The 13026-nt window shown below is 41.0% G+C and overlaps 1 protein-coding gene across 3 annotated transcripts in view; it reads left to right on the forward strand.

The window, feature by feature from the left end:
* The window catches only part of ntng2b (netrin g2b), a 56364-nt gene that overhangs the window by 39328 nt on the left and 4010 nt on the right, over positions 1 to 13026 (forward strand). The window contains exons 6-13 of one of the 3 annotated variants that reach the window (XM_020621080.1): positions 2323 to 2721; positions 5083 to 5196; positions 5352 to 5453; positions 5610 to 5708; positions 7341 to 7436; positions 8695 to 8799; positions 8973 to 9080; positions 10093 to 10726. In XM_020621080.1, the coding sequence (XP_020476736.1) occupies positions 2323 to 2721; positions 5083 to 5196; positions 5352 to 5453; positions 5610 to 5708; positions 7341 to 7436; positions 8695 to 8799; positions 8973 to 9080; positions 10093 to 10235 (1166 nt within the window). In that variant the 3' untranslated portion in view covers positions 10236 to 10726. Of the gene's footprint in view, positions 1 to 2322; positions 2722 to 5082; positions 5197 to 5351; positions 5526 to 5609; positions 5709 to 7340; positions 7437 to 8694; positions 8800 to 8972; positions 9081 to 10092; positions 10727 to 12824; positions 12993 to 13026 lie in introns of those variants that run through there. The other 2 variants (XM_020621081.1, XM_020621082.1) reach the window with 2 other exon arrangements.

Genomic DNA, 13026 nt, shown 5'->3' on the forward strand with positions numbered 1-13026 from the left:
ATCATGTCTGGAAAATTATGCGACATATTAACAACATCCATGGTTTCATTCAGTCTGCAGCCATTAGGAGTTTTCTGGCAAACGTTAACTGGTCCCGAATCACAATGGCTTCATTAGTGCGGAGTTAAATCAGTGTCTAGCACCCTGGTAATAAATGATGAGAATGCTGAGACTGACAGCTGGTGTTAAGCATTATTGTTTTCTTAGGCTATATTAACACAAATGACAAATGATCTTGTTATATGCAAATGAATTTGTGTGAAAGACACCTGAAAATGTGTCTGAGCAGGGAGCGCGCATGTACCAACTATGAGTGTGAGTGTGTGGCATTGGACAGTTAGTGAGTCCATCTGCGCAGATTGACAGGCACATGTTAGAGGATTATGTAATGAATCAGCTTAGATTGTTGATGCATTGTGTGAGAGGGTGACAGTGCTGTTGCATGGCTCAAAATGACACTAAGACCTTGCCTTGTGCATCCCCCCCCCTTTTTTTTTTACCCTTACATACAGAGTCCATTGCCTTCCGCGGCTGGCTTTGGAAACCCACAGTTTAGCAGTTCTACACTGATCAGCCATAACATTATGACCACCTGCCTAATTCTGTGTACACGGGAGTCAATACAGCAGTTGGTTGGCACTCGTGTCACTCTGCAGCTCACTGTGCATCTTCTGTGAATGACAGTTTTACTGTCTGGAAGAGCACAAATGTGTCGACCACTCAGTGAAAAACTTATGTCAAAGAAGTGAAAACTGTGGTTGTGAGGACAAGTTAGAGAAATGATTTAGACAAATTCAACAGCTTTCCCACTCTCGGTGTGATATCACCACACTGAATATTTCTCTTCATGGAGACCAATGCACAGTATTTCTCATTTTCATCCATTTTAACAAAATTTCAAACTAAATGGAATCTTTTGAAAAGGATGAATGAAATTCAAAAATAATCCACAGTAGGTCAACCTCATCATCACTGAGCCTTGGGCACTGTTTGTCCTTCGTTAGAGCACTCATGGTAGGTTGCCAAACACCCAAGAAGCCCTGCACTTTGGGAGATGCTCTGACCTCGTCGTCAGCCATCACAGTCTGGCTCTTGTCAAAGTCACTCAGATCTTTACACTCATCCTTTTCTCCCGCTTCTAACACAACTTTAAGGACTAATACAGTCCCCACACTGACAGGCACCATTGTAAAGAGATAATCATTGCTCACTCCACCTGTCAGTGGTCATAATGTTATGGCTGATTGGTGTATGACTACCTTGTTAAAAACGTAAAACATCTGCTTTTATTCATATAGAGCTTCTAAAAACCCTGAACCACATTGCCCTGATGCATTCCTGTGTCTGTTCATTGCTTGCTTCATCACTGCTTTCTATTTTAATAAAAATGTTCCTTTAGGGAGCAAAATGATTCAAAATAATTTTTTACATAGTTCTTTAGATATGGAATGAATTTAAGGGATTTATGGCTACTGGTACAATGCAGCTTTGATGTACATGATCTTGTTTCCAACATAAGTTTTAGGTAGCAATTATGGATCAGTGAATAATTACAATCAGATCTTAACTGGTTGTAAATATTCATTATCACTTACTATTGTACCAGTGCGGTAAATGCTGTAATTCTAGAGCTTTACTTGCAATAAAATGTCAATTATCTGTACAACACACGTCTTAATGTGTAACAAACTGTGGTGTGCAGGAAAAGAGAAACCTCAGACCACTCTCCTGGCTAAACAGGGAAAATGTATAGCAGTATTACTATTATGTCACAGCCAGTATACTGTTCCACTGTACTATATTTAGAGATCAGTAATTGATTCATTAAAGTTTTCAAGGTGCAGAGCGCTCAATGCCATCATTTGTCAGTGTTCATTTCATCTCTCAGATGCAGAGATGGCAAAACTGTGTGCAAACACCTATGCAAACATCCATACCCAACACTGCAAGTGTAAAACAGAGTAATACACTTTGACAAGCATTGTGTGATTTCATTTTACAACCATATTAACAATAGTCACACCTCTAATAGTCACTGTTTTGCAGGGAAAAAAGAGGATTTTCCAGCACTGAAAGGGTTGTGGAACAGATTTTGAGTTTACCCTATCTCAGCAGTGTGAAATCACACTTTCATTTTGTGTTCTCACTTTTATGTGTATGAACATGCATGCTTGTGTGTGTAGATGTGTATACTGGAAGTAAAAAAAAAAAAAAAGGAAAGCTAGACTCTCTGGATAAACAATCTGAGGCAGCATCTCTTATGCTAATGTCTTAGCTGGCTCGTTCCTCATCATATTTACATTCTCTGTCCTCATGCAACAGACAACAGAGCTCCACCAGCAGAAACCAGAGTTACAGAGACCTCAGCCCTCCCAACAGACAGCATGTTACCCCTCCGCCAGTTGTCTGAGCCTCCGCTGGTACCCACGGGAGAATCTGACGCACTTCCTTTTACAACAGAGGTTCTCCCAACTTCAGCATCCTCTTTGTCAGAGGAGCACCAATTTTCCCTGACACCAGAGGGGTTCACACCTTCAGAAACAATGCCCGACCACTCACACACAGTCCCAAAGGAGTTCACACATCATTCCATTCTTGATTATCAACATCATCCAGGCATATTAGGGTCCATCGTCAATCCCCTGACTCAGGCTCACCATTACACAAGCCTGTTTGAAAGTGATGAAAAACACTCAGAGGCAGGACATACTGAGAGAGGAGGTAAGGCATTCACCCAACCCCGCCATGACAGTAGATATAGAGTAGAGACTCCAGAAAATAGAATAACCTAATTTAAAATCTGAAGATTGTTTTCATTTGTAGCCAGTGTGATGATTTTCATGGTGTGGGACTGTTCTGAAATAGACATTTTGAGGAGGTAAAAGTCACTAACATGCTCTTACACTGTATACAAGCCATCATCATTTTGTGTTACTCAGCATCATATTGCATGTCAGAGGAGCTTATTCAATTTAGACAGTGACAGGGAAATCTAGTTAACGTGGGTGAGTGGGTGAGAAGCAGTTTGGAGGGTGGAAAGAGAAACAGGAGGGTGTATGAGCACTGGCGCTGGAAGGTTTGTGAAATCCTGTCTTCGTTTGACTCCGTCTTTGCATAAATTAGCAGCATTAAGTGGATTGTGGAGCAACAGCAGCAGGATCAGAGTGACAAAAAGATATGAAGGGGTGCACAGTATAGAATCAGGACCCAGAACAATCACCAACAGTTAACATCAATATACTGCGATACTTTACAAAGTACTATGGCGCAGAGAGGCAGCATTAATATATAAAGTGTCAAGATATAAATAAAACCATCACATGTTGATTGAGGTCATTTTCTGCTGGTTTTGGAATGGTGTCAACCTGCCATTGAGGGAGCAGATGAAGCGCTCCATCACTGTCATGGTTTACTAAGCCCAGCAGACCTCACACACACACACACACCCCTCTTTCAGTCAGTGCAGAGCAAGCGGGAACCCCGTATGCTCAGGCTGCCAGTGTCTGATGTCAGACATTTCAGGCTGACCTGATTGAGATTAATGCCAAGAATGGTTCAAATCACTCCTTCCCCCAAAGCAGCATGGGTTACTAAGATGAAATGCATTTATGCTCACTGCTGTGCTACATCAGCACTGAAACAACCATGATTCAGGATACTGCATTTTTCAGCCAGCATGTGTACACACGTGCATGCAGCCGTAACAGATGTGTGAGAGAAGTGGGTCTACTGAGGCCAGAGCTGGACATGACTATAGGTAGGCAGGAGTTACTCTGATGAGATGTACAGATGGCATGATGCCAGTTGTGTGAAATTGTCCAGAGGGTTATGAGTACAGCTGCTGGGGTCCTGTATCGCTGGTCAGGGGATAGCCTGAAGAGCAACGCTCTGCAGGGGAGCAGGATGGTTTGTAGAACACCCCTTTCTGAAAAAGAACTGGAGATGTACATCGCCTGTGCAAAAATACCTCAGGGGAAACAGATGGAAGTGTGCAGCACTGTATTCACTAGCAGTTTGGTGGATCGTTAGTCCCTCAGTGACCTGCATGATGTGGTCGCTTCATGTGATTAGTTATCTGTATTTATAGCCTAATAATCTCTTTGAGGAGAACCGCGGTGTTTTGATTTAGTGAACTGTGACTCACTGTGTTGAAGAAAAAGACAGAGGCGGCTTTCTCCATCAGCTGAACTAGTTTCACATCTCCTCTACGTTCACTTGTGCTCACTGTAGCCATAAAAATTTGAAGCAAGGGATCCTGGGAATCGTATAAAGCCCTGGGGGAGTGGAACACGCAAAGAAAAAGGGAAAGGAAAGAAAAAAACATGGGACAATTAAAAATGCAGTAAGAGCAGAATGTGTGTGGAAAGTTGTCTGTAGTAGATATATCGATTTGAGATGTCTTGTGCAAGTGGAGCACCAAAGAGAACAAAGTAGTACACCCAAGCAGAGATGGTACTGTAATATGATACAGTCTATAGCATCCTATGAATATTCATATTTTAAGTAAATACAGTAACAAAAGTAAGAGCAGAGACATATCCTCTTTGTTATGGGAAGGAATAAAGAAAAAAAGCACATACCGAGAATTACAAGAAGCAGCTGTCAGAGCATTTTCATGACATTCAGCTAAAAGAAAGTGCATGTCATTTCTTTCACACCCAGAGGTAAAGTGTAGCGATGAAGGAGTTTCTCAAGCCTCTCCAGATCTCACCGCTTTTTCCCCAAGCCCAAGGCTGAGTCCCCTGATGGGGCAATCCACTATCTGACAGAGAGAGAAGACAAAGAAAAACAGTCTCAGAAGAAGACAGAAATAGAAGAAACTGTAAAGATCCTACTGTTCAGGCTGCTGAGAAAAGAGCATGTAAAGTAGCTCATATGATCTTGTTGTGTTAATAATGACTGTGGTGTGTGAGTCTCCAATGAGTTGAGGGACACGTACATGAGACCCACAGCCAGAAAACAAGAAGCTCGTCTGAGCACAGAGAGGAAAGGCATCTCATTTAGAAATAGTGGCGGCGGTCTAACCATAAAATGCATTTCATATTTTTGCTTGTTATGGCAACAACATCTATGGTGTGTCAGTCTCCCACAAGTCTGAAGGACACGTACATGAGACTCATGGCCACAAAACAACCTCATCTAAGCATTCAGAGAAAAGAGAGAGGGAGACGGAAGAAGAGAAAATGACTCAAACAGGTATTTCTCTTAAATATAGTAGTGGCATAGAATCATTTTGTAGATTTATGTATACACCGTAGCTAGTTTGATGCTGTAAAAATAGTGAAAAAAGCATATACAATTTCCATAAGATGATGTTACTGGTTGCGTCACTGCTGATTGTGTTGTTTTAGTCTCCCACAGGTCTGAGGCACTCACACATTCTACTCATGGCCACAAAACAACTCTCTCATCTGAGCATGGGGAGAAAAAGGGAGAAGAGGGAAAAGAAAGTGGTGATTATAAATCTGTAGTTATCTGTAGTGGATGGAAGTCTGCAGCAGATAAACTTTAACAAGTTAAACTGGGTAATGTCCTGAAAACTAAATTAGGCAGCAGCAGATATGTATCTAAAGCTTTGCTTCTTGTGTTAATTATGATTGTGGTGTCAGTTTCTCACAATTCTGAGGGACAAACCACAACCTCATCTGAACACAGGGAGAAACAGGAGGAGCAAGATGAGGAAAAAGAAAGACGCCCTGAAGAGACAGGTAGCCTCACTCTATTATGTGTAGTGGTGCAGAGTATATACTGTATATCTACAGTACAGAGATTTAAATACCTTAGTTTACTTGTTGTGCAGTAGACGCAGTGCTCCCCTAGATTTACATACTGTACTTGTGGTGCAGTAAATACAAAGTAGCTAAACTTTACTCACAAAGCTAATCTTGAAAACTTATGGTGTAAAACAAGCAACTGAAAACCAGGCTCAGGACAAACGTATCCAAATTCTTTCCTTTTAATACTAATAATGATGGTGATGCATCAGTCCCCCACATGTCTGGAAAACAAACATGAGATTCATAGCCACAAATCAAGAACTGCATCTGACCATGAGGAGAAAAGAGAGGAACAGTAGCAGAAAAAAAGAAAAACTGAAAGGACAGGTAGTTGTTTCAGTTGTGTGGACTAGACAGACCACTGGCAAGTCACTCACAAAACCTGGTCCCATTAAAAAAACAAAAACAAAAGGACACTACAAATGTTTTTGCTTCTTATTCAGCTTGAGGAACACAAACAAGACTCATGGCCACATAACTTCATTTGAGCACTGGGAAGAAAGGGAGGAGGAAGAGAAAGAAAAGCAGAGAAGACAGGTTTTAGAAGTAGAAGAGACAACATTGTCATAGATTTACGTTTACATACAGTACAGTAAATAAACATCAGAGCCACTTTGCTAACAAATTGACAGTTCATGGACCCTTAAACTGAAAAACAGCTGAAATGCATGTAAAATTTTGGTTGTTATCTTTTAGACTCCCACACTGAGGGACACATGCGTGAGATTCATGGCCACAAAACAACAACTTAACATGAGCATAGGGAGAAAAGGGAGGTGGAAAATGAAAGTAACAATGAAAGGAAAGGTCTCTTCTAAATGGAACGGAGGCCATCTTTTCATGGATTTATATGATCCACTTGTGGTGCAATAAATACGCAGCTGAAAAACGTATCACAAGATGGACAGCTTGCAATAAAAAAACAGTGCTGATTAAAAAAAAAGTGGATGCAGCAGAACTAAAAATTCTAATTTTGAAATGTTTGTCCTCGTTATGTTTATGACAGTTGTGGTGTAGTACGCCACGTCCATGAGACTCATGGCCACAAAACTACAACCTCACAAGAGCATAAAGACAGAAAAACTGAAAGCAAAGGTATCCAATCTACAATTCCCTGTAAATTTATTACTTTTGTTTACTTTTAGCAAGGATGTCAACCTTTTTCAAAGATTCAGACTGGAGTGAATAAAAGTAGCATGTAGTATTTTTTGCTTAACTAAGTCAAAGTCCACATGGCCTGCTGTAATCCTGATCCACACTGACAAACTGATGCAGTTCTACAAAATTTCACCACAAGTTTAATTTGGTACCTCACAGTAAAAATTGTCCCTTGTGCACTAAGAACTGGAAACAAGTGTATTTCAATTTGTCTCTTCAGCAGCATGACAGCCCGTCAGTTCATTTAAGAAACTACATTTCAGTTTTACACCGGTGGTATTTTTCCTAGACACTAAAGCTGAAGACAAAGAAAAAGGAAGTGATAAAGATAGGCATTTTGCTGATACACTGTTGAAAGTGTATAAAATTTACATTGCGAGATGTTTATGTTCACAACGGTTGCAGGGTCAGCTTCCCACAAGCCTGAGGGACATGGACATGAGACTCATGACCACAAAACCTCAACTTCATCTGGGCATGGAGAAGAGCACCACAAAGAAAGTAAAGCAATCAGTTTATATGTTATGCTAGAAATGTAACTGTAGCTTTATACCATCATGTACTTGTAGTGATTCAAGTATGCAATACATAATCTCTCACTGGTTACAATTATTAAGCTACAAGGAAAAAATATTAAACAGTAAAATTATACAGTATAACATTTTACCTGCTATAGTACAGAATGTGGTATCTTAGGGCAGAGACGCAACAAGTCGATGGTCATCCATTGATGAGAATCTGTCAGGGCTCATCTTGCTGGTGTGTCCTGCACCACGGCTCATCTTCCTGGTGTGTCCTGCACCATTGGTACTAGTCGGCCTCCATTGGCAGCTTTTTGGCTAATTGGACATGTTGAATCTGTCTCAGTTGTTGGGCTTCGTCAGTGAGACAGATACTAGGCTGTTGAGCCTAGTGAATCAATGCAGGAGAAGCGAGCGGTTTGGGAAAGCCCCTTAAACCTGTCGCTGTAGTGTCCATGATTTCACACATTTAGTACAGTTTCCTCTTGTTTTTCGCCCCAGCAACCTCCTTTCTTCTTCCACAACCAAAAGACCAAGGGCTGAGAATGGCAGTCATCTGCAGCTTCTCATCAGATATATTCTCGATGAGAAGCAGCTATAAACAGCAGCTGTTTTAAACAAGAGGTGCTTTGTTCATAGCTTATACTTCCACAATCTAGTTCTTCTTTCCCTTTCTGAACACTGAATGGTACAGAGAGTTATTACTGTCACGCAGACGGAGAACGTACGTGCTGGATGGCTGTAGTCTGCGGGGTGTGTATAAGTGTCACTTTTTCAACCCGGCTGGCCCAGACAAAGCCAACGTGAGGCAACGCAGAGGTCGGCCTTTGTTGCTGCTAGTTCTTTCATGTCGGCTTGATGTGCCTCTGCCCTTAGGACCCCACAAGTCTGAGCAGCACGCACATGAGACACGCGAACACAAAACAACCACATCTGAGCATGGGGACGAACAGAAGGAGGATAAAGAAATGAGGCATTTCTTATTTAATGGTTCTTGTAGTACATCACTAGTTGAACTTGCCTGCTCATATCAAAAATAAGTTTAAAAACTGCAGCAGAAATAAATTTGAATTTGTCTTTCGAGTGGCACAGTTAACTCAGTAAAATCAAGTTATAGAGCTAATTTAGTGTGGCATTAATATTTTAGCATTATTTTTGAGGCTGCTGAGGAAACGGCAAACACTTAACCCCATCAGATGTATCTGTTTGTTATGTTCACGATAACTGCGATGTTTCAGTCTCCCACAAGTCTGAGGGACACATACATCAGTCGCATGAGCACAAAACAACATTATCGGAGCACAGAGAGGAATGGGACAAGGAGGAGCATAAAGAAAAGAAAGGTATCTCTTTTATATCCAGTATAGTGCTGGCAATGTTTCACATATTGAGGTTTCCCTGTAGTGACAAACTTTCACCACAATTTAAACTTGTCAAGTAGCACAAAATGCCCCCTGAAATCTGGAAGCAGCAGGATCTAAATTTACTCTTGTGCTGATGACATTTGTTGTGTCAGTCTCCCACAAGTCTGAGGGACACGTGCATGAGAATCATGGCCACAAAACAACAACCTTGCCTGAGCATGGGCAGGAGGAGCATAGAGGAAGAAAAGCTGAATCAAAAGGTATCTGTCTTCTTATGTACATTGTTGGCAGCAACGTTCTTGTAGTCTTACACCTATATTTTACTGTTAGGGATGGAAACATGCAGTAGATAAACGTTTAGCACAATCTAGACATACTGTACTATACTGAGAAAAATAAAAGTGGAAACATATTGAAAATTTGCTTGTCGGCAATGGCTGTTTCAGTCACCCACAAGTATGAGGAGCACATCAATGGCTACGCCACAACAGCCTTATTCAATCATGGGGAAGAGAAGCACAAGGAAAGAAAGAGGGCTTTTATGTAGTAGTGGCTTTTTATTCTGTAATTTAGCTGGGTTTATTAAAGATGTCTTACAAATTTCCCTCACAAGCCAGCTTGGTAACTAAGCATTAAACTGGGCCACTACAAACAGCAGAAATATCTAAATACATGTATCTGTTCAAAAACATAATAGCCTTGTTGGCAGGGTAAAAGCTAAATTTGACACCAAAGCTAGTGTCTTTCTTTTAATCAGATTCTGACTGTAGCTGCAGGCTTAAATAAAATTACAGGAGAAAAAGAACCACAAACACACACACACACACACACGCACCAAGTCTATGAAGTTTTCCTCATATAATGTTTCTGTTGACAACTGTGGCATTTCAGTCCCCCACAAGTCTGAGGAACACATACATGAGCCTCACAACCACAAAGTAACAACTTCATCTGAGCATGGGGAGAAAAGAAAAGCTGAGGAAAGGCATCTCTTACACTCAGAGTGGTGGCAATCTTCTGTTAAAATGTACCTCACATTTTTGTGTGTTACTGTATGTCAAATACACTGACCTATTGTTCCAGCCCTATTAAATCTCTATTTTTAGTCAACTACATTAGAGTATACCATACATAAACGGGAAATACAAAACATTGGGAAAGCTTTCTCACAAATCTGCAGATATCGTCTTGTCAGTAGCTCTTGTTTGGTAAATTGAGGTAATCTGTGCTACATCAGTATAGATTGATTTGAGAGTTGTTGCTCCTTTGTAGTGCACCATGTCACTGAATCACTGGAGGGGGAAAGAAGCGGTCATGACACCACAACACACACTTGGGAACTTGGGAAAGACACAGAAGAGGAGGGAAAAGTGAAAAGAGAAGGTATAATGTGGACATGCAGTGCAACAGCATAGTGATCCCTAACTGGCTGCACACTGGGACCTAAAATTGATCATGATGAGGTTAATAGAAGACAGAGTATTGTATTTATATAATATGTTCCTCAGAGCTGCTCCATTAAATGTGCCAATTTAAATCACTGGAGCCAAGAGCTGAGTCATTATTTTCTTGGTTGAATCTGCCAAGAGACATTTATTATTCCTAGCCAAATCATCAGCTACAGTGTAAATTTATTAGGTCTTTATGTTTTTAAATGATTTTTAAGTCTTAATTTTGAATAAACATTTTTCAATTTCAGTTTGGTTCACACAATCCTCTCCAGCAGTTGTCATTGAATTAATTGTAGACGTTACAATTTCCATTTTTGAGCACATGTCGGCTTAAAAAGAATACATTCTTAACCTTGAAAAAAAAAAAGAAAAAACATTTGGCAAAAACATCTCACCACCAAGACCCATTCTGGTGGCACAAGTAGCTGTTCTGGACATCTCACAGTCTGTGGGGTCCAGCTGTTGATAAGGAAACCATTAAACTGTTGGTTTTTCAACCAGCCACACCAGACTGCCAGTCCACTGCAGATATCACAGACATTTAAATATTCTGAGTCAGGTGCTCCACTACAGTAGATCAAGTCTCACAACACCTTGAAGATAACTTGTGGGTTCTACTGAATCAGTTGAGCAACACTACTGTACTGTAGATGAACATGTCAGCTTATAGAACAAGGCGCCCTACTTCTTTCAGGTAGAATCTAGTCTGATCCACGTCTCTGTAGTTCTGATAGCTGTGACCAACAGGCTACACCTGCTCCAGCTGTGTCAAGGTCTAGTGCTGTAGATGACTGGTGCTGAAATGAATCTTAATACAACAATTCCTTCATCCTTCAAGGGCTTCTGAAACTCTTGATCTCAGGAGAGCCCCAGGCCAGACAGTTGTTTGGGATCATATATGATGATTTCAAAGGTAAGAGACCAATGAGAGCAGCACTTGGTCTGAAGATACACACAGGAGACTTGAGCTTTGTTAGATCCAGTGGGTTGTAAAGTCTTGCTGCTGTGTGAATAAAATGTGAATGCCATTTTTTTAAAGTAGAAAACCTGTGGAAGGATTCTGCTCATTGCATCCTTTTTCTTTCATTCTGCTCATTCTATGCATCTCTGCCTCCCTTGTGGTTCTGTTTGCTTTGTGTGCATGATCAAGGTAAGTATCCAAACTGTAAATTCAGAAACTATCAAACAACTACCCACACCGTCATTATTGATTTTAGAAACAATGCTTGGTAGCAAAATATACCATTATTCATTCAACTGCAGGCAGGGCTCTCTTTCTCTCAGTGTAACCATCTTTCACCATTCACAACTGATAAATACCAATAAAGCAGCATCTTGACTCGTAACATTAATTTGGGGAACAATGTCCAATTGCCTCACTAGTCTGTGGAGTAATTGGCCATTTATATTTAATTAGGCAGTTCTTCCCCCACTGCTAGCATGGTTCCCTCAGTGCTAAGAGAGGCACTTTACGGTGCTGCGCTCACTGGCTTCCTTTAAACCAGCTCATTAATATTTCAGCTGGAATCATCAACCAAACAATAATAAAATAATAATGTGACGGCTGATTAAACAGCTAAACTCTGACTTTTTAATCTGCATTTAAATGTGTATTTGCATAAACATGCCTGGTAAACACCTCTTTAGAGGACAGTGATGCCTTGCAGCACACTATTGCAGCCAACTTCTAAAGCTTAATAAAACCTTAATTAGGTACCAGCCTCAGCTAAGATAATCGTAGTGAGAATGTAGAGCAACACCCATCCACCTCTTCCTGCACCTCTCTGCACAATGCAGATCCTATGCTAAACAATATCGGGTTTTAATTTTTGTTTCATTGGAAAAAATAAGGGTCTTACTGTAGCATTCCCCGCAGCAGCTCTGATTTAAATTTGGAGGAAGTTCATGCATATAGAGCAAAACCTGCAATCAAGTCCTCTCAGATAATTTCATGAATTACAAAAAGAAAATTTAATTAAGAGCCCTGATTGTGCAGCACTTTATGAAAGGGAATTTAAGTCTGTGCAAATGAAGGACAAACAGTGAAAGAAGAGGAGGGGCAGTGGAGGTTTTCTGTCGACTAATCAGGGTCACACTGATTTCACGGTGGCAGGTGCAGCCTGGAAACACCTACTGTATCACTCCCCTCCTACTCCCTTGGTTATGATTCAGTGTCTTATCTACTTGTCCAGTAATGCAATTCAATTCACAGATGCATTTAACATGCCTGTACTCACACAGCTGCACACAAACAAGCATGTACACACACACACACACACACACACACACACACACACACACACACGATAGTGGAATTCCCATCAGTAAACAGTGCAGCACAGTGAAGCAGACTCAGCAAACCTGCAACCGTGGTAATGGAGAGGGTGTGGCTTGTCTTTATTGAACCAATATAGAGTCAGAAAGGCAAGTCATAAAACACAGCGATTCAATTGGTTTGTTAACTGATGCCTAACTAAAACTTACTAGTGCAAGCAATTTGTCATGTCCTACTGTCATTGAAGAAGACAGCCAACTCTGTCTCTTCTTGTTTAGACTGTGAGTGCTATGGACACTCCAACCGCTGCAGCTACATCGACTACCTGAACATCATCACATGCGTCAGCTGCAAGCACAACACCAGGGGCCAGAACTGCCAACACTGCAGACTGGGATACTTCCGCAACGCCTCTGCTGAACTGGATGATGAGAGCGTCTGCATCGGTCAGTCAGCTAGGGGACAGTGAGAGTGGGTTGA

Source organism: Monopterus albus, unplaced genomic scaffold (assembly GCF_001952655.1).
Source record: "Monopterus albus unplaced genomic scaffold, M_albus_1.0 scaffold253.1, whole genome shotgun sequence".
Taxonomy (NCBI): Eukaryota; Metazoa; Chordata; class Actinopteri; order Synbranchiformes; family Synbranchidae; genus Monopterus; species Monopterus albus.